Below are 19,460 nucleotides of genomic sequence, written 5' to 3'. Positions count from 1 at the left end.
GCGGGCCGAGCTGGCCGGTGACAAAGCGGCGCTGCAAGGTGAGCTCTGTCCCCCGCACACGGAGGACGGCCGGGGCTCCGCCAGCCCGATTCGGGGTGACGCCGGTGTCGCCGCTGTCCCCAGAGGAGGTGGCGCGGGGCGCGGAGCAGGCGCGGGGGCTGCGGCGGCGGCTGCAGGAGGCGCTGGAGCAGCAGCGGGAGCTGCGGGAGCGCCGGGAGCGCTGCGAGGCGAGGCACAGGGACCTGGAGAACACCCTGTAAGGTCCTTGTCCCCTGCCACATCCCCCTCCCTGTAAGGTCCTTGTCGCCGTGGGACACCCCCCTGTAAGGTCCCTGTCCCCTTCCGCGGGATGGGCCACCCCCAGAGCAGTCAGCCCCAAAAATCAGACACACCCTCGCCCAGCCCTTGTGACATCCTGCTCTGTCCCTCCCTCCCCATGGGGACCCCCCGTGTGTCCCCCCAGGACCCCCCCTATGTGTCCCCCCAGGTCCCTCCCTGCCCTGTCCCTCCCTCCCTCCCCATGGGGACCCCCCGTGTGTCCCCCCAGGACCCCCCCTATGTGTCCCCCCAGGTCCCTCCCTCCCCATGGGGACCCCCCCGTGTGTCCCCCCAGCCCCTCCACCACCCTTCCCTGTCCCCCCCCCCCTACTCTGTCCCTCGGTCCCCACCCCTGTCCCATCCCTCCACCCCTTCCCTGTCCCACACCCTCCCCATGGGGACACCCCGTGTGTCCCCCCAGATCCCTCCCTGCCCTGTCCCTCCTTCCCCATGGGGACCCCCTGTCCCCCCACCCTTCCCTGTCCTTCCCTCCCTTTGGGGACCCCCCGTGTCCCCACCCCGGGGACGGGGCCACCCCCACAGTGGCTCCGCTGTCCCCGCAGCCGGGACTACGCGGCCGAGGTGGAGGCGCTGCGGCGGCGGGGGAGGGACAGAGCCACCGGGCGCAGGTGTCCCCTGTCCCGGTACTTTTTGGGGGGAGGGGGGACATCCTGGGGAAGAGGGACAGCCCGGGAAGGGGGGAGAGGGACAGCTCGGGGAGGAGGGGACATCCCGGAGAGGGGTGGACTGCCCGAGAAGTGGGACAGCTCGAGGAGGTGACAGCCCGGAGGAGAGGGGACATCCCGGGGAAAAGGGGGGACACCAAGGAGAAGGGGGCATCCTGGGAAAGGGGATGGGAAGGTGGCACAGCCCAGGGAGTGGAACATTCCGGGAATGGGGGACATCCTGGGAAGAGGGGACATCCCGAGGACGGGGCACAGCGAGGAATGGCGGCTTCGCTGCCGTTGTCACCCGTGTCCCCAGGGCAGCAGGACCCCGTGGGGGACTCACTCCCTGTCCCCCCCCCTTGCAGGAAAGGCTGAGGCCCCCCCGGTCCCGCCCCGCTGAGCGCGACGTTCCCGGTGTCCCCGCCGTGTCCCCGCGGTGTCCCCAACACCGGGACCAGCGGGGGCTCATTCCCGGCCCCGGAGCCGCCAGCGCAGCCCGGGGAGCGATGGGGGTGGGAGACGTGTCCTGATCCCATCCTGTGTGCCCTAATCCCACTGAAATTCCTGATCTGATCCCGTGTCCCCATCCCACTGTGGCTCCTGATCCCATCCCATGTCCCGATCCCACTGCACGTCCTAATCCCGCTGTGTCCCAAATCGCGATCCCGATCCTACCGCGTGTCCCGATCCCACATCCCCCAATCCCTTCGCGATGCCGCCGCGTGTCCCACTCCCGCGGTGTCCCCATCCCACTCCGCAGCCGGACACGGGACTGAGGGGTCCCTTTCCCAGTTTTGGGGCAGTTTCGGCTCATCCCGGGCACTGTTTTCCCACCGGAGCTCTGGGATGCGCTCCGGGAGTTACCGCCACATCCGCAGCGCTCCGGAAACCGGGAACACCGGGAATTTTGGGAAGATTGGGTAATAAATAAAAAATAAATATAATAATTGGGTAAATAAAATGCTCTGCTCTCCGGGACATCTCCCTGTGCCACCAGCCCTCTGTCCCCTATTCCCCTGACCCCAACTGGCCCCTCCCCAAACCCAAATATCTCCCCAAACTCCAGCGATTTCTCCCATCCCCGGATCCCAACGGCACTGCCAGGGACCCCAAAACACCCCGAGGGGGGACTGGGGGACACGGAGCCACCACCCGCCTGTCGCGGGGCCACTCCCGGTGTCCGTCCCCTCACGGCGACATCGCTGCCACCGTGGCTCCACCCAGCCGGGGCTTGGCAGCAGTGTCCCCACCCCAGTGTCACCCCGGCTGGCTTGGGGACACGCCGGGGACTCGGAGGGGACTCCGTGAAGGGACGAAGGTGGCGTTTGGGGTGGGATGGCTGAAGGGGGGGGGGAGGACACACTGCCCCTTTGCCCCTCAGTGCCACCACAAGCGGCGTGTCCGGCGGTGTCCAGACGCTGCCCGCGGCCACTGTCACCTTGTCCCCATCCCTCGGAGAGCGCACCGGCTGTGCCCGACCCCGCTTCCCAGCCCCGCAGGATGCCCGGGGGGGGCCGAGCCGTGGGGCCCCGCCGGGCTCTGACCCCTGGCCGGTGGCTGTTTCCTGCCCTGGCTGCGCCGCGTCCCCTGGGGACAGGGAAGTGTCTGCGGTGACCCGGCCGGTGTCGCTGCCGGAGCCACGCTCAGCTACCGCCGCTTCCTTTTCCTGAGCTGCAAATAACAGTGAGTCACCCCCCCGAGGGGACACTGCCACCGCCATCCCCACCGAGGGGACACTGCCATCCCCACCGAGGGGACACTGCCACCGCCATCCCCACCGAGGGGACACTGCCATCCCCACCGAGGGGACACTGCCACTGCCATCCCCACCGAGGGGACACTGCCACCGCCATCCCCACCGAGGGGACACTGCCATCCCCACCGAGGGGACACTGCCATCCCCACCGAGGGGACACCGCCATCCCCACCGAGGGGACACTGCCACCGCCATCCCCACCGAGGGGACATTGCCACCGCCATCCCCCCCGAGGGGACACTGCCATCCCCACCGAGGGGACACTGCCACTGCCATCCCCACCGAGGGGACACTGCCACCGCCATCCCCACCGAGGGGACACTGCCATCCCCACCGAGGGGACATTGCCACCGCCATCCCCCCCGAGGGGACACTGCCATCCCCACCGAGGGGACATTGCCACCGCCATCCCCCCCGAGGGGACACTGCCGGACCCCCCGAGGGGACACTGCCACCCCCCGCCCACCGAGGGGACACTGCCATCCCCACCGAGGGGACACCGCCATCCCCACCGAGGGGACACTGCCACCGCCATCCCCACCGAGAGGACACCGCCATCCCCACCGAGGGGACACTGCCATCCCCACCGAGGGGACACTGCCACCGCCATCCCCACCGAGGGGACACTGCCATCCCCACCGAGGGGACATTGCCACCCCCGCCCCCCCCGAGGGGACATTGCCGGACCCCTGCCCGCCGCTGTCGCCGTTGGGATGCTCCCTCCTGGATCCCATCCCGAGGGCTCCTCGCAGCCTCCCGGGATCCCGACAGAGGTCCCGTTCCCCCTTTGTGCCATCCCCAATTAACCCGCGCTGTAATTAGGCCCCCGCTGTAATTAAGCCGCCCCCACACTGTGGGAACGCTGTTCCCAGCTCCCCGCCCCATCCCAAACCTTTGTGGGGCTGCGCTGGGCCCACGCGGATTTGGGGTTTGGGATTGCTGAAATCTGGAGGAGGGGACAAGAAATTTTGGGGCGTGCGGCGCCGAAATTTGGAGGGGGACAAGAAATTTGGGGGGAAATCCAGGGATTTTGGGGAAAACGCTGGAATTGGGGGAAGATGCTGGAACTTTTTTGGGGAGGAAATGCTGGAATTTGGGGAGGGGGGAGGGGTGGGGAACATCTTCAGTGTCACCTACCAGAGATCGGTAGCGCCTCACCGGGACTCTGGGATGTCACCGCTGTCCCCTCCAGGGTCAGGGGGGCACGGGGGGATCCCCCCGAGGGGAAGGGGGGGTTCGGGGAGGGGGGGCCCGGATGCGGCGCTGCCCTTTGCACAGGATGCGGCCGCAGGAAAATCCAACTTTCCTGGAAACCCGCTTCAAAGCGGATCCGAGGATGCTGGGAAGCCGCGGCAGAGCAGCTCCCGGTATCCCTGTCCCCGCTGCCTTCCCACGGTGGCTTCGTGCCCGCGTCACTCGGTGCCACCCCCGGGCTACCCCCGGGCCACCATCGGGGTCCCCTCCATCGTCCTATCCCTGCCCTCCCGGCGGGATCGAATTCCCTGGAGTTCCCGTGCCGGGGGTGGGAATTTTGGGGTGGGACACAATTCCAGGGGCGCGCCGGGCACCGAAATGGGATGGGGGGAATGGGATCCGAGGTTTTTTTTTTTTCCTTCTCCACGCCAGGAACAACAATCCCAGCACCAGCGCCCTGAGAACCCGGCGGGATCGAATTCCTTGGAATTCCCGTGCCGGGGGTGGGAATTTCGGGGCGGGAGAAAAATTCCAGGGATGTCCTGTGTACAGAAATGGGGTGGGGGGAATGGGATCCCAGGTTTTTTTCCCTTTCCACCTCAGGAGCAACAATCCCAGCGCCAGCAGAAGCTGCGCCCTGAGAACCCGGCGGGATCATTCCCTGGAATTCCCGTGCCGGGGGTGGGAATTTCGGGGCGGGAGAAAAATTCCAGGGATGTCCTGTGCACAGAAACGGGATGGGGGGAATGGGGTCCCGTAATTTTGGGGCGGGAGAAAAATCCAGGGGCGCGCCGGGCACCGAAATGGGGTGAAGGAATGGGATCCCAGGTTTATTTCCCTCTCCACCCCAGAACAACAATCCCAGTGCTCTGATAACCCGGCGGGATCGAATTCCCACGCCGGGCTGGGAATTTCGGGGCAGGAAAAAAATTCCAGGGGCGCGCCGGGCACCGAAATGGGGTGAAGGAATGGGATCCCATTTTCCCCCCCCCCCCTCTCCACTCCAGGAACAACAATCCCAGCGCTCTGATAACCCGGCGGGATCATTCCCTGGAATTCTCACGCCGGGCTGGGAATTTCGGGGCGGGAGACAATTCCAGGAGAGCGCCGGGCACGAAAACGGGATGGGGGGAACAGAATCCCGTGGTTTTTTTTTTTTTTTCCTTCCCCACTCCAGGAACAACAATCCCCGCGCCAGCAGAAGCTGCGCCCTGATAACCCGGCGGGTCCTCGGGAGCATCCGGCACAGCAGGAAAGAGCCCGGCAGGAGGAAATATTAAATCCCGGGATACAAACACCGCGTCAGGAGCAGCTCCGCCCCGCCACTATCTCCCCCCCACCCCCCCTAAAAAGCGGGGTCCCGGCGGGGTGGGGCGGCCAGAGCTGAAGCGAGGATGGAGAAGAGCAGCTTCGCCATGGCCAAGTTCGGCTTGGAGCGCAAGGAGGCGATCCCGAAGCGGGATTGCGGGTTTTACGTCAAGTACATTTTCCTTTTCACCTCGCTGATCCAATTCCTCATCATCCTGGGGCTCGTGCTCTTCATGGTGTACGGCAACGCCCAGGCGGGCACCGACACCCACCTGAGGCTGCTGGAGGAGCAGGTGCAGAGCCACTACCGCAGGATCGTCGCCCTGGATGCCACCAAGGCCAACCTGAGCCGCGCCCTCAACGCCACCCTCAAGGACAAGGACAAGTTGCAGGGGCTGGCGCTGAAGGTGCAGAAGGAGTTGGAGAAGTGTAACAGCAGCCAGGCTTCCGGCAGCGTGCCGCAGGTGAATCCCGGGATTCGGGCAGGGATTTGGGGCTGGCAAATTCCTGGCGGGAACGCTGCTGTCGTCCCCTCCTCGTGGCCCGCGGGTCTCGGCGGTGGTGCCAATGTGAAACCCCCCAACCCCAGCCCCAAATCGCCACGGGGGGGGGTTTGGCCGAGCGGGTTTCAATCTCGGGGTTCTCGTCCTCCTCATCCTCCTCTTTGTCGTCCTCCCGTTCTCCTGGAGCTCTCCCGGCATCCGTGAGGTGGTGCCGGGGGTCCCTTCTGGGATTTTCTGACCCCTCTCCTCTTCCTTCTCCTCCTTTTCGTCCTCCTCAGCCCCTGGAACTCTCCCAGCACCCCTAAGTGGGTGCCGGGGGTCCCTTTTGGGATTCTCTGACCCCTCTCCTCTTCTTCCTTCTCCTCCTTTTCGTCCTCCTCCTCCTCAGCCCCTGGAGCTCTCCCGGCGCCCCTGAGGTGGTGCCGGGGGTCCCTTTTGGGATTTTCTGACCCCTCTTCTCTTCTTCTCCTCCTTTTCGTCCTCCTCCTCCTCCTCCTCTGCCGCTGGAGCTCTCCCGGCGTCCGTGAGGTGGTGCCGGGGGTCCCTTTTGGGATTTTCTGACCCCTCTCCTTCCTTCTCCTCCTTTTCGTCCTCCTCCTCACCCTCTCCAGCCCCTGGAGCTCTCCCAGTGCCCCTGAGGTGGTGCTGGGGGTCCCTTTTGGGATTCTCTGACCCCTCTCCTCTTCTTCTCCTCCTTTTCGTCCTCCTCTCCAGCCCCTGGAGCTCTCCCAGCACCCCTAAGTGGGTGCCGGGGGTCCCTTTTGGGATTCTCTGACCCCTCTCCTCCTCCTCTTCCTCATCCTCCCGTTCCCCCGGAGCTCCCGCAGCACCCAAGAGGTGACGCCGGGGGATCCTCGGGGATGTTCTGACCCCTCTCTTCTTCTTCCTCCTCATCCTCTCCAGTCCCCGAACTTCTCACAGAGCCCACAGAGTGATGCCGGGAGGTCCTTTTGGGATGTTCTGACCCCTCTCCTCCTCCTCTTCCTCGTCCTCCTCTTCCTCCTCAGCCCCTGGAGCTCTTCCAGTGCCCCTGAGGTGGTGCCGGGGGTTCCTTTTGGGATGCTCTGACCCCTCTCCTCTTCCTCATCCTCATTTCTCCTCCTCCTCAGCCCCGAGGTGCTCACGAGGTGATACCAGGGGAATCTTTGTGGGATGCTCTGACCGCCCCCCCCCCCTTCCTCCTCCTCCTCCTCATCTTCCTCCTCATCCCCCAGGATTCTCCTCTTTCCCTGTGGGGACCTGGCTGATGCCGGGGGGTGGTTTTGGGATGTTCTGACCCCTCTCCTCCTCCTCCTCCTCCCCAGCTCCCGGAATTCTCACAGAACGCACGAAGTGATGCTGGGGGGTCTTTGTGGGATGCTCTGACCCCTCTCCTCCTCCTCTTCCTCCTCATCCCCCAGCGTTCTCTCCATTCCCTGTGGGGTCCTGGCTGATGCCGGAGGGTGGTTTTGGGATGCTCTGACCCCTCTTCCTCCTCTTCCTCCTCTTCCTCCCCCCAGCTGCAGGAGGTCGTGTACCTGCAGCTGAGGTTGGCCGAGTGCCGCATGACCAGCGCCCTCATCAACACCTCCTGCAGCGGTAAGAGACCCCCCCGAAAACCTTGGGGACCCCCTTCCCACCCTCCTGGGGACACCCAGCACCCCCCGAGGACCCCCAGAACCCCTTTCCCACCCTCCTGGGGACATCCAGAACCCTCTTCCCACCGTCTGGGGACCCCCAACTCTCCCATCCCACCCTTCTGGGGGCCCCCAGAACCCCCTGGGGACCCCCCAGGATTCCCTTCCCACCCTCCTGGGGACCTCCAGCACCCCCTTCCCACTCCCAGCACCCCCTTCCCACCCCCTTCGGAACCCCAGGACCCCCTCCCACCCTTTGAGGATCCCCCCAACTCTCCCCTCCCACCCTCCTGGGCACCCCCAACCCTCCCCCCAGCCCTGTGCCAGGCAGAGGCGTCACCCCGAGCCATGGGGTGGCACCCGGGGGGAAGCCAAACCCCCGTCCCCCAACTCCCCGTGCGCTCCCCCCAAGCCGAGAAGCTGCAGCTGCAGCGGCAGCTGGACCAGGCCACGTTATCCAAGAAAAACCTGGAGGAAAGGAGCCGGCAGAGCGAGGCCACGCTGGCCAAAGCCACCCAGGACAGGGACAGGTGCCAGCAGGACCTGCAGAGCGCCAAGACCATGGGGGACTTCAGCAGGACCGAGCTGGAGCTGCAGAGACGCGAGTGCCGCTCCCTCAAGGTTGACATGGGTGACAAATTCCAGAGGGTCACGGAGCTGGTGAAGCAAATCGGGTGCAGAGAAGCCGAGGACGAGCTGAGGCAGCTGCAGCAGCGCACGGAGGGGCTGTTCCGGTGGCAGCAGGAGCGCGATGCCCGCTACATCCACAAGAACACCTGCGAGCTGAGCGTGCAGCAGTGCCAGCTCAACTGCTCCCGGGAGATGCAGGAGCTGGAGAGGAGGATCCAGGGCCTGGAGAAGCGGGAGAGGGACGGGGTGGAGGAGAGGAGGAAGCTGGAGGCGGAGAAGGAGAAGGTGGGGAAGGAGCTGGAGGAGAAGAGGAGGGCGGCAGCGGCGCAGGCGGAGGCGCTGAGGGAGCAGCTCGGGGTCTGCATGGGCGCCAAGGTGGGGACATGGGGACAGCCTTGGGGACACGGGGACACTCATGGGGACACAGGGACATGGGGTATTGGGGACACGGGGACAGCCTTGGGGACACCGGGACAGCCTTGGGGACACGGGGACACTCATGGGGACACAGGGACAGCCTTGGGGACATGGGGTATTGGGGACATGGGGACAGCCTTGGGGACACAGGGACAACCTTGGGGACATGGGGACAACCTTAGGGACATGGGGACACCCTTAGGGACACGGGGTATTGGGGACATGGGGACACCCTTGGGGACATGGGGACACTCATGGGGACACAGGGACATCGGGTATTGGGGACACCGGGACAGCCTTGGGGACACGGGGTATTGGGGGCATGGGGACACCCTTGGGGACACAGGGACACACTTGGGGACACGGGGACATCCATGGGGACACAGGGACATGGGGTATTGGGGACATGGGGACACTCATGGGGACACAGGGACATCCATGGGGACACAGGGACATCCATGGGGACATGGGGTATTGGGGGCATGAGGACACCCTTGGGGACACCCTTGGGGACACAGGGACTTCCATGGGGACATGGGGTATTGGGGGCATGAGGACACCCTTGGGGACACCCTTGGGGACACAGGGACATGGGGACACCCTTGGGGACACAGGGACACCCATGGGGACACCCATGGGGACACAGGGACACCCATGGGGCCCTGGGGATGTGGGGCCATAGGGGCATTGGGGACATGGGGACTCCCTTGGGGACATTGGGACTGTGCCACTGCTGACCAGTGCCACCAGTGACTGCTGCTTGACTCTGAAGGGTGCCACCCTTGCCCGGTGCCCCGCTGACCACTGCCCCCGCTGACCACTGCCCCCGCTGCCCTCCCCCCCCCCCCCCCCAGATGCCCCACCTGGACCTGCTGGGCTCGCGGGTGCCGGGCAGCGCCGGCCACTTGGGCTCCTTCCCTGGCACCGGCTCCTACATGGAAATCCTGAGGAACCCGGCGACCTTGGGCACCATGGGTGAGTCCCTGGAGGGACTGGGGGACACTCTGCGGGGCCACCGTGTCCCCCTGGGTGCCCATCCCAATCCCAATCCCAATCCCAATCCCAATCCCAATCCCAATCCCAATCCCACCAGGAAAGAAGAACCTGGAGGAGCTCCAGCGGATGCTGCAGGTGATGGAGCAGTACACGGCCACCCTGAAGAACCCCAGGTGAGGGGACAGAGGTGACACAAGGACCCCTCCCCCCCCCGCGGGCTGCCCAGGGGTCCTGGGGGTACCAAAGACCTGATCCCATTTTCCCCACAGCGGATAACGCTGGAAAAACGCATGGAAAAACCAGGAGCCGCCCAGGAGGTGCTTCCCGCAGCACGGATGGCAACCCCCGGCCCGAGGGCCACCCTCCCTTTGTCCCCGTGTCCCCAAACCCCCTCCTCCCGCGTGTCCCCCCCCCCCCACCGTCAGATGTATCCCCGCCTTCTGGCTGGAGCGGGACAACAGCCGGCCCCCAATTTGGGGACAACTCGCAGCACGCGTGTGGATGGAAATCCATGGAAAAAACCGGCGTGGCGAGCGGGAATTCCATCCCGGCTCCGCACAACGGTGGGAAACGCCCGAGGACGAGGGACAGGGATGTCCTTGTCCCCAAGGACGAGGGACTGAGCTGGCCCCCAACCCCCCCCCCCCCCCCGTCCCCTCCCCGGAGCGGGGCAGGGATTCATTCCCGGCCGTCACTCCGGGATTTATGGCCGTGCTTCCTGTGGAAAATCCTTTTCCTGCCCCGCCGCCTCTGCCCGCACGCCAGGCGCTCCCTGCCAGCGCCTCGGCGCCACCGAGAGCTCCCAGAGTGTCCCTTGTCCCCTCCCCGGGCCCCTCCTGCGCCATCCCAAGTGTCCCCCAAGCCGCGTCCATGCCGGGATAAGGGCGCTGCCACCTCCTGCCACCCTCCCCAAAGGGATGGCGATGCCCCGGGAAGTGCCCAGCGGGCAGGATGGGGTCGAGGTGACCAAGGTGACCAAGGTGACAAAGGTGACAAAGGCTCGCTGAGGGTCCGGGGCGGGGGGAGCGACTCAGCACCGCCAGAGGATTTCCTGGAGTTCCTCCATGGATAATCTCGGAGCACCAGGCGCTTCCCGAGCCCGGAGGGTGACACGGGGGGTGTCCCCAAGGAGCGGCCACTTTTGGGGTGGCCCAGAAAAACCCCCCATCTCCCACGGCTTGGGGGAATTCCATGGGTTGGGATGGATCCCGGCTGTCCCAAATCCCCGCCACGGTGCATCTTTAGGGTGTGAGGGGGGGGGTTTGGGGCACAGGGATGTGCCCCACGTCAACATCGGGGCCGGGGACACCCCAAGGCGGGGACACCCGGGGTGGCTTTTCCCTTCCAGCCGCTCCTGCTCCGTGTTTGTCCCCCTGGCCAGGAAATGGGGCTTTTCCCGGGTTTTTTTCCTCACATTCGGAGCCGGCTCCACGCTCCCAAACACGGCCACCAGCGAGGCCACACCACCAAAGCCACCAAAGGCACCACGGTTTAATCCCGGTGACACCACAACAACACCGGGGGGGACCCCACAGCGAACCCCCCATCCCCCATCACTTCCCAACACAAAAATCCCTAAAAATAATATCCAGGACATCCTCGGCGCCCACGTGCCCGGTGATCCTGCCCAGCTCTCGCCGTGCCAAGCGCAGCTGCTCCGCTGCCACCGCCAGGTCCCCGCTGTCCCCGCGGCCGAACCGCGCCAGCGCCGCCGCGCAGGCACCGAGGTGGCGGCTGTGCCGGCTCTGCGTCAGGCTGGGAGAGCCCAAAAGGGGATCCCCGCACCTGGAAAAGCGGGATCAGCCAGCCTGGAGCGCACCAAAAACCCGCGATGAAGGTTTGGGATTCTCGCTCCCCCCCCTCCCCACGCCGAACTCACAGCTGCGCCAGCTGCTGCGCCAGCAGCTCCAGGAGTGACTCCAGCCCCTCGCCCGTCTTGCAGGACAGGAGGGTGGCAGGGGGCTCAGGGGGTGTCCGGGCACAGGTGGCACTCAGGGACCCCCGGAGCCCCCCTAGCAGGTCGGCCTTGTTGAGCACCAGCACGCAGGGGGTGTCCGGGGGCGGCTCCAGGGCGGCCAGCGCAGCGCCCAGAGCCAGCGGCGTGGGTGACACCGAGGTGGCATCCAGCACGGCCAGCACCAGGTCAGCCTGGCACAGCCTGGCGACACGCGGCGATGTCACCTCGCTTGTCCGGGTCACCCCAAAACTTCCTCCCGGCTCTCTCCGCCCCCCTCCGAACCTCACCGGTGCCGTGCTCGGGTCACCCCCTCACGCTCCACGGGGTCGGTGGCCGGGCGCAGCCCCGCGGTGTCGCTGAGCACCAGCGGGTACCCCCCGATGTCCAGCGCCACGTCCAGCACGTCCCGCGTGGTGCCCGCCGCGGGGGACACGATGGCGGCCGGGCGCCGACCTGGGGACAGCGGGAATGACTCCCTGGGGAATTTGGGGAATGTTATCCCGATCCCTCCACGCCTCGTCCCACTGTGGGTGACCTGAGGACACCGGGAATGATTCCCTCTGGAATTTTGGAATTGTTATCCCAACTCCTCCATGCGTGGTCCCTGCCATGGGTGATCTGGGGACAGCAGGAATGATTCCCTGGGGAATTTGGGGAGCGTTATCCCAACCCCTCCATGCGTGGTCCCTGCCATGGGTGACCTGGGGACAGCGGGAATGACTCCCTGTGGAATTTTGGGAGCGTTATCCCAACCCCTCCATGCGTGGTCCCTGCCATGGGTGACCTGAGGACACCGGGAATGATTCCCTGGGGAATTTTGGAATTGTTATCCCAACTCCTCCATGCGTGGTCCCTGCCATGGGTGATCTGGGGACAGCAGGAATGATTCCCTGTGGAATTTTGGGAGCATTATCCCAACGCCTCCACGCCTGCTCCCTGCCATGGGTGACCTGGGGACAGCGGGAATGATTCCCTGTGGAATTTGGGGAGCGTTATCCCAACTTCTCCATGCCTGATCCCTGCCATGGGTGATCTGGGGACAGCGGGAATGACTCCCTGGGGAATTTGGGGAATGTTATCCCGATCCCTCCACGCCTCGTCCCACTGTGGGTGACCTGAGGACACCGGGAACGATTCCCTGGGGAATTTTGGGAGCGTTATCCCAACCCCTCCATGCGTGGTCCCTGCCATGGGTGATCTGGGGACAGCGGGAATGATTCCCTGGGGAATTTTGGGAGCGTTATCCCGACTTCTCCATGCCTGCTCCCTGCCATGGGTGACCTGGGGACAGCGGGAATGACTCCCTGGGGAATTTGGGGAATGTTATCCCGATCCCTCCACGCCTCGTCCCACTGTGGGTGACCTGAGGACACCGGGAATGATTCCCTCTGGAATTTTGGAATTGTTATCCCAACTCCTCCATGCGTGGTCCCTGCCATGGGTGATCTGGGGACAGCAGGAATGATTCCCTGGGGAATTTGGGGAGCGTTATCCCAACCCCTCCATGCGTGGTCCCTGCCATGGGTGACCTGGGGACAGCGGGAATGACTCCCTGTGGAATTTTGGGAGCGTTATCCCAACCCCTCCATGCGTGGTCCCTGCCATGGGTGACCTGAGGACACCGGGAATGATTCCCTGGGGAATTTTGGAATTGTTATCCCAACTCCTCCATGCGTGGTCCCTGCCATGGGTGATCTGGGGACAGCAGGAATGATTCCCTGTGGAATTTTGGGAGCATTATCCCAACGCCTCCACGCCTGCTCCCTGCCATGGGTGACCTGGGGACAGCGGGAATGACTCCCTGTGGAATTTTGGGAGCGTTATCCCAACCCCTCCATGCGTGGTCCCTGCCATGGGTGATCTGGGGACAGCGGGAATGATTCCCTGTGGAATTTGGGGAGCGTTATCCCAACTTCTCCATGCCTGATCCCTGCCATGGGTGATCTGGGGACAGCGGGAATGACTCCCTGGGGAATTTGGGGAATGTTATCCCGATCCCTCCACGCCTCGTCCCACTGTGGGTGACCTGAGGACACCGGGAATGATTCCCTGGGGAATTTTGGAATTGTTATCCCAACTCCTCCATGCGTGGTCCCTGCCATGGGTGATCTGGGGACAGCAGGAATGATTCCCTGGGGAATTTGGGGAGCGTTATCCCAACTTCTCCATGCCTGATCCCTGCCATGGGTGACCTGGGGACAGCAGGAATGATTCCCTGTGGAATTTTGGGAGCGTTATCCCGACTTCTCCATGCCTGCTCCCCACTGTGGGTAAAGTGGGGACACCGGGAATGATTCCCTGTGGAATTTTGGGAGCGTTATCCCGATCCCTGCCATGGGTGACCTGAGGACAGCAGGAATGACTCCCTGGGGAATTTTGGGAATTCTCCCCCCACGCCCCACTCACAGAGGAGGTTGAGGAGGCTGCTCTTGCCCACGTTGGGGGGTCCAGCGATGACCGCTCGGACCCCTCCCCTCAGCAGCTCCCCCCGGCGCCCGTCCCTCAGGTGGCCTCGGATCTCCCGCTCCAGCGCCCGCACGGTGACATCCACTGTGGGGACACAACCCCTGCTTGGGGGACAGCACGTCCTGGCCCCCAAATTTGGGAGAGAAAACCCCCTGGGAGTGGCCCCGTGTCCGGACCAGGGGGACAAACGTGGAGCTGGAGCAGCCGGATGGGAAAAGCCACCATTTCCGCAGCGCCACCGGGCTCAGCAGCGCGCTGGGCACACGGAGCTGGCACGGGCACAGCAGGACCTCACCTTGGCACAAAACCTCCTCCTCCACGTTGTCATCCTCGCTGAAGTCGATGAAGGCCTCGAGGTGCGCAAGCGCCTGGGGTTGGGGTGGGAATCAGTGGGGACAGCCCCGAGCTGTGTCCCTCCCCCCCACCCCCCCCAAGGCGGTGGCCACCGCGGGAGGGCTTGGTAGCCCCGCAGGTGGCTCCCACCTGGGTGAGGGTGTGGCTCCAGCGCTGGTAGAGCTGCCCTAGGTCCCCCTCCATCTGTCTGAGGGCCTGGCGCCGCTGCGCCTCCGTCTCGGCCCCGATCAGGTCCCGCAGGCCCTCGGCCGCCGTCAGGTCCAGCTTGCCGTGGTGGAACGCCCGGCGCGTGAACTCGCCCGGTTCGGCCGGACGCAGCCCCGGCAGGCGGCCTGAGGGAGGCACGGGACAGCCCCGGTGAGGCTCGGGAAGTGTGGGGGTGTTCCCGAGGGAAAAGGAACGGGGGAGGATCAGCCAGAAGCCTCGGGGTGCCAAAGGGAAGGGGGGAATGGGATGGGGATAAAAGGGATTGGGGAACTCACCCAGAACCCTCAGGATGTCAAAGGGAAGGGGGAAATGGGATGGGGATAAAAGGGATTGGGGAACTCAGCCAGAACCTTCAGGATGTCAAAGGGAAGGGGGAATGGGATGGGAACAAAAGGGATGGGAGGAAACTCAGCCAGCACCTTCAGGATCCCAAAGGGAAGGGGGAAATGGGATGGGGATAAAAGGGATTGGGGAACTCACCCAGAACCCTCAGGATGTCAAAGGGAAGGGGGAATGGGATGGGGATAAAAGGGATTGGGGAACTCAGCCAGAACCCTCAGGATGTCAAAGGGAAGCAGGGAATGGGATGGGGACAAAAGGGATGGGAGGAAACTCAGCCAAAGGATCCCAAAAGGGAAGAGGGAAATGGGATGGGGACAAAAGGGATGGGAGGAAACTCAACCAAAGGATCCAAAAGGGAAGCAGGAAATGGGATGGGGACAAAAGGGATGGGAGGAAATTCAGCCAGCACCTTCAGGATCCCAAAGGGAAGGGGGAAGTGGGATGGGGACAAAAGGGATTGGGGAACTCAGCCAGAACCCTCAGGATGTCAAAGGGAAGCAGGGAATGGGATGGGGACAAAAGGGATGGGAGGAAACTCAGCCAAAGGATCCCAAAAGGGAAGAGGGAAATGGGATGGGGACAAAAGGGATGGGAGGAAATTCAGCCAAAGGATCCCAAAAGGGAAGAGGGAAATGGGATGGGGAAAAGAGGGGTGGGAGGAAACTCACCCAGAACCTTCAGGATCCCAAAGGGAAGGGGGGAATGGGATGGGGATAAAAGGGATTGGGGAACTCACCCAGAACCCTCAGGATGTCAAAGGGAAGGGGGGAAATGGGATGGGGATAAAACGGATGGGAGGAAATTCAGTCAGAACCTTCAGGATCCCAAAAGGGAAGCAGGGAATGGGATGGGGACAAAAGGGATGGGAGGAAACTCAGCCAGCACCTTCAGGATCCCAAAGGGAAGGGGGAAATGGGATGGGGATAAAAGGGATTGGGGAACTCACCCAGAACCCTCAGGATCCCAAAAGGGGGAAATGGGATGGGTTAGGATGCAAAGGGAACGGGGTAAAAGGGATTGGGGAACTCACCCAGCACCCTCAGCACCCCAAAATGAGGGGGAAAAGAGGGACGGGGGGAACCTTACCAAGTACCCAGAGCATCCCAAGGAGCAGGATGGGATGGGAAAGGGAAAAAGGGCCAGGAGGGATGGGAAAGGGCCAGGATGGGACCAGGGGCTCACCCAGTGCCCGCAGCACCCTGAGGGGATGGGAAAGGATCGGGATATGATGGGAAAGGGCCAGGATGGGACTGGGGGCTCACCCAGTGCCCGCAGCACCCTGAGGGGATGGGAAAGGATCGGGATACGATGGGAAAGGGCCAGGATGGGACCGGGGGCTCACCCAGTGCCTGGAGCACCCTGAGGGGATGGATGGGATGGGAAAGGATCGGGATACGATGGGAAAGGGCCAGGATGGGACCGGGGGCTCACCCAGTGCCCGCAGCACCCCGCTGACCACGGCGGGCCCCCCGTGCACGTGCAGCTCGGCGCAGTCCTCCCCGGTGAAGCTGCGGGGCCCTGCAGGGACACAGGGCTGGGGTGGGCACCCGGCACCTCCCAGCCAGCCCCTCCCCATGTTTAGACCCCAAACTAGGATTTGGGAAGCTTCAGGAGAGACCTCTTTCCCCAGCAGCAGCTCTGTAGGATCGCTGTGCAGGGGCCGGGCAGTGACCCCAACCCCAAACGAGTGCCGGGGTTAAGCCGAGGGGGCTGAGCCCTGACTGTGCCAGACCCCAAGACCTCCACGGGGCACTGAGCCGCCCCTAACCCATCACCAGACCCTCCCCGAACCCCAATCGCTGCCCCCCCCCCGCCCCCCAAACCTGGGAACCACACCACGAGGCCGCGGTCGAGGGTCTCGGCGGTGTCGGGGTCGCGGATGCGCCGCAGGGCCAGGACTCGGGGTGGGGGCACTTTGGGGGTGCCGGTGAGGCTCTGGAGGGCTCCCCGGCTGCCGGGGCCGCTGGCACGGATCACGGCCACCCCACAGCGCCCGGGGGCCGAGGACAAGGCGAAGATGGTGTCACCTCCCCCCGCCGAGCTCAGGGGACGCGTCCACCTGCGGGATGCCGGGGTCCTTATGGGCACCCCCGGCTGGGGCACAGAGGGGGCAGGGGCACCGCGGACACCCAGGGAGCCTCCCCAGGTGGGACCCCTCCCCAGGTGGGACCCCTCCCCAGGTACCTCCCTCCCTGGCTACTCCCCCTCCCCATGCACCGCCTCCCCACGTACCCCCCCCTCCCACGGTCCCCAAACCGCCCCGGCTCAGCCGTTCCCGTGGCTCCCCACCCCACAGGCACCCCTGTGCCCCCCATGTCCCCCCTGTCCCCGTCACCTGCCCCGCGCCGCCCTCACGGCCCCGCGCAGCGCCATCACCGCCCTCCCGCCGCCCTCCGCGCGCCCGCCTGGCCCCGCCCACCGCCGCACGCCATTGGTCGATGCTCATTGAGAGGCGGGGCTAACGCGGAAATCCCGCTTCTGATTGGTCATCCTGCGGCCACGGCGGAATGCCTGCCTCAGCGCGCCGCCCATTAGAGCACGCTATTGGGCAATATCCGCAGAGGGGCGGGGCTAACGGCACAACACGGCTTCTGATTGGTTAGTGAGCAAACATGGCGGCGCGCTGGCTGAAGCCGCCAGGGCCCGGCGCTTCCGCCCGGCCCCGCCCGGGGGTCCCCACGCGTCCCCTCGGGGTCCCCCTGCCCGCACTCCCACCCCGAGGGGGCTGCGGGGCTGCACCCCACCCCTCCTCCGTCCCTTCGAGGCGCTGCGCTCCCGCTCGGAGCTGCTGTACCCTAAAAATCACCCCCAGCCCCTCAGGGATGTCCCCGTGTCCCCGCTGAGCTGGCGGCTCCCCGTGAGAATTGGGGGGACCCCCCTCATGGCAGAGCCCACCGCTGCCCCGTCCCTTCTGCACTCACTGCTTGTCCCCGTGCCGGGCGGGGGAAGGTCCGTCTGTCCCCACCCTGCGGTGTCCTGGAGCCCCGGGGGGATTTGGGGAACCCCTGCCCACCCTGCGGGGTCCCCTCCGCTCGGCACCCCCGGGGCTGAACCCCGGCTCCGCACCCGCCCAAACCGGAGCCGCTCCTCCCCCGGGGAACCCCAATCCCGGCCCATCCCGGGGGTCCCATCCCGGGGGTCCCATCCCCGCGGAGGGGTCGGCACTGACCCCTGGGTTGTGGGGCTGGGGGGGATCCGCCAGAAGCGCCCCCAAAAGCGCGCGCCGGGAGGGACCCGCGGCCGCCCGAGCCCGCAGCGCTCCGTGAACCAGAGAAATGATCCGGGAGCCGCGTCACGGCTCGGCTCGGGTCCTCGTTCCGCGTCTCATCCCGCCCCTGGATCCCGCTCCTCATCCCGCATCCCAGCCCCATCCGCTCCCGATGCCGCTTCTTATCCCAAATCCCATCCTGTATCCACCTCCCGCATCCCAGCCCGTTGCCTGTCCGATCCCGCTTCTTATCCCAAATCCCATCCTGTATCCACCTCCCGCATCCCAGCCCGTTGCCTGTCCGCTCCCGATCCCGCTTCTTATCCCAAATCCCATCCTGTGTCCACCTCCCCATCCTGAACCCCATCCCCGTCCCCATCCCTGTCCCCATCCCACCCTCCTTCCCAGGACCCGAGGTTTTGGATCCAGGCAGGGATAGACCGGGAATCACACAGGGATCCAGGCAGGGATAGACGGGGGTAGACAGGGATACAGGCAGGGATAGACAGGGAATCACCCAGGGATCCAGGCAGGGAATCACACAGAGATACAGGCGGGGATAGACAGGGAATCACGCAGGGATAGACAGGGAATCACACAGGATCCAGGCAGGGAATCACACAGGGATAGACAGGGAATCACACAGGATCCAGGCAGGGAATCACACAGGGATAGACAGGGAATCACACAGGATCCAGGCAGGGAATCACACAGGGATAGACAGGGAATCACACAGGGATAGACAGGGAATCACTCAGGGATAGACAGGGAATCACACAGGATCCAGGCAGGGAATCACACAGGGATAGACAGGGAATCACACAGGATCCAGGCAGGGAATCACACAGGGATAGACAGGGAATCACACAGGATCCAGGCAGGGAATCACTCAGGGATAGACAGGGAATCACACAGGGATAGACAGGGAATCACACAGGATCCAGGCAGGGAATCACACAGGATCCAGGCAGGGAATCACACAGCGATCCAGGCAGGGATGATGCCCAGGACACCGGAATTCCCGGGATACCCGACACCATCAACACCGCCCTCTCTGCCCCTGTGGATGCCCCAAACTCCCCCATTCTCCACGAAGATCTCCATCAGGCGATCTTCCAGAGGGGTTCACAATCCCCGCATTCACAGCCCTGCTCCCCCTGCAAGGCCTGGAGCAGCCCCAGCTGACCCCGCGCCCCCTCCCCACCCTGTGCCCAGTTTTCCCTTCTCCCAAAACTGGCACCATTCCCAAGCCTGGCAGAGCCTCCAGCCTGTCCCCCGTCTCCAGCTGAGGTGACAGCGGCGGGGACAGCTCCTGGTGGCACCACCGAGCCGCGCTGGCACCCGGCCCCTGCCCCAAAATAGCCGCGGGTGGGGCGGGGGGGCAGCGGCACCGGGCACAGCGGTGCCCCCCACCCCAATCCCCTCCTTCCCGGGCAGAGGGGGGGGGGGGCACGGTCGGCCCCGGGTCAGGCAGGACCCTCCGGGATTTTGGGGGGGGGGGGGGGGCTGCGGAGGACCTC

At 64.9% G+C, this 19,460-nt stretch overlaps 2 protein-coding genes across 2 annotated transcripts; one reads left to right on the top strand and one right to left on the bottom strand.

Moving 5' to 3' along the window:
- Nucleotides 1-5,324: 5,324 nt before the first annotated feature.
- On the top strand, nucleotides 5,325-10,413 carry PLVAP (plasmalemma vesicle associated protein; the record flags this gene model as incomplete). Its single annotated transcript, XM_082297698.1, has 6 exons — nucleotides 5,325-5,708; nucleotides 7,247-7,325; nucleotides 7,776-8,368; nucleotides 9,277-9,385; nucleotides 9,504-9,579; nucleotides 10,269-10,413. The coding sequence occupies exons 1-6, from the start codon at nucleotides 5,331-5,333 to the stop codon at nucleotides 10,411-10,413; spliced, it is 1,380 nt and encodes a 459-aa protein (XP_082153824.1). The 5' UTR covers nucleotides 5,325-5,330.
- Nucleotides 10,414-10,877: 464 nt separating this feature from the next.
- On the bottom strand, nucleotides 10,878-17,132 carry GTPBP3 (GTP binding protein 3, mitochondrial). Its single transcript, XM_082297915.1, has 9 exons — nucleotides 17,068-17,132; nucleotides 16,556-16,791; nucleotides 16,164-16,250; nucleotides 14,313-14,515; nucleotides 14,125-14,197; nucleotides 13,770-13,913; nucleotides 11,651-11,816; nucleotides 11,286-11,564; nucleotides 10,878-11,191 (listed from the first exon to the last, which is right to left on the bottom strand). Exons 1-9 carry the CDS (start codon nucleotides 17,103-17,105, stop codon nucleotides 10,960-10,962), a joined length of 1,458 nt encoding a protein of 485 aa, XP_082154041.1. The 5' UTR covers nucleotides 17,106-17,132; the 3' UTR covers nucleotides 10,878-10,959.
- Nucleotides 17,133-19,460: the final 2,328 nt, after the last annotated feature.

The sequence above is a fragment of the Coloeus monedula genome (genome assembly GCF_965178545.1).
Source record: "Coloeus monedula genome assembly, chromosome: 27".
Classification (NCBI taxonomy): Eukaryota; Metazoa; Chordata; class Aves; order Passeriformes; family Corvidae; genus Coloeus; species Coloeus monedula.
The sequence above is the reverse complement of the archived record's forward strand: the minus strand, read 5'-3'. Positions and strand labels throughout refer to the sequence as shown.

Excerpts from the sequence above, each read along its gene's own strand:
- GTPBP3 (XM_082297915.1), bottom strand. The coding sequence starts at position 17,105 with ATGGCGCTGCGCGGGGCCGTGAGGGCGGCGCGGGGCAG. Across the intron at positions 14,516-16,163 it reads CGGGGTGCTGCGGGCACTGG|GCCGCCTGCCGGGGCTGCGT; the intron begins GTGAGCCCCCGG and ends TGCCTCCCTCAG. Across the intron at positions 14,198-14,312 it reads GGAGCCACACCCTCACCCAG|GCGCTTGCGCACCTCGAGGC; the intron begins GTGGGAGCCACC and ends CCCCAACCCCAG.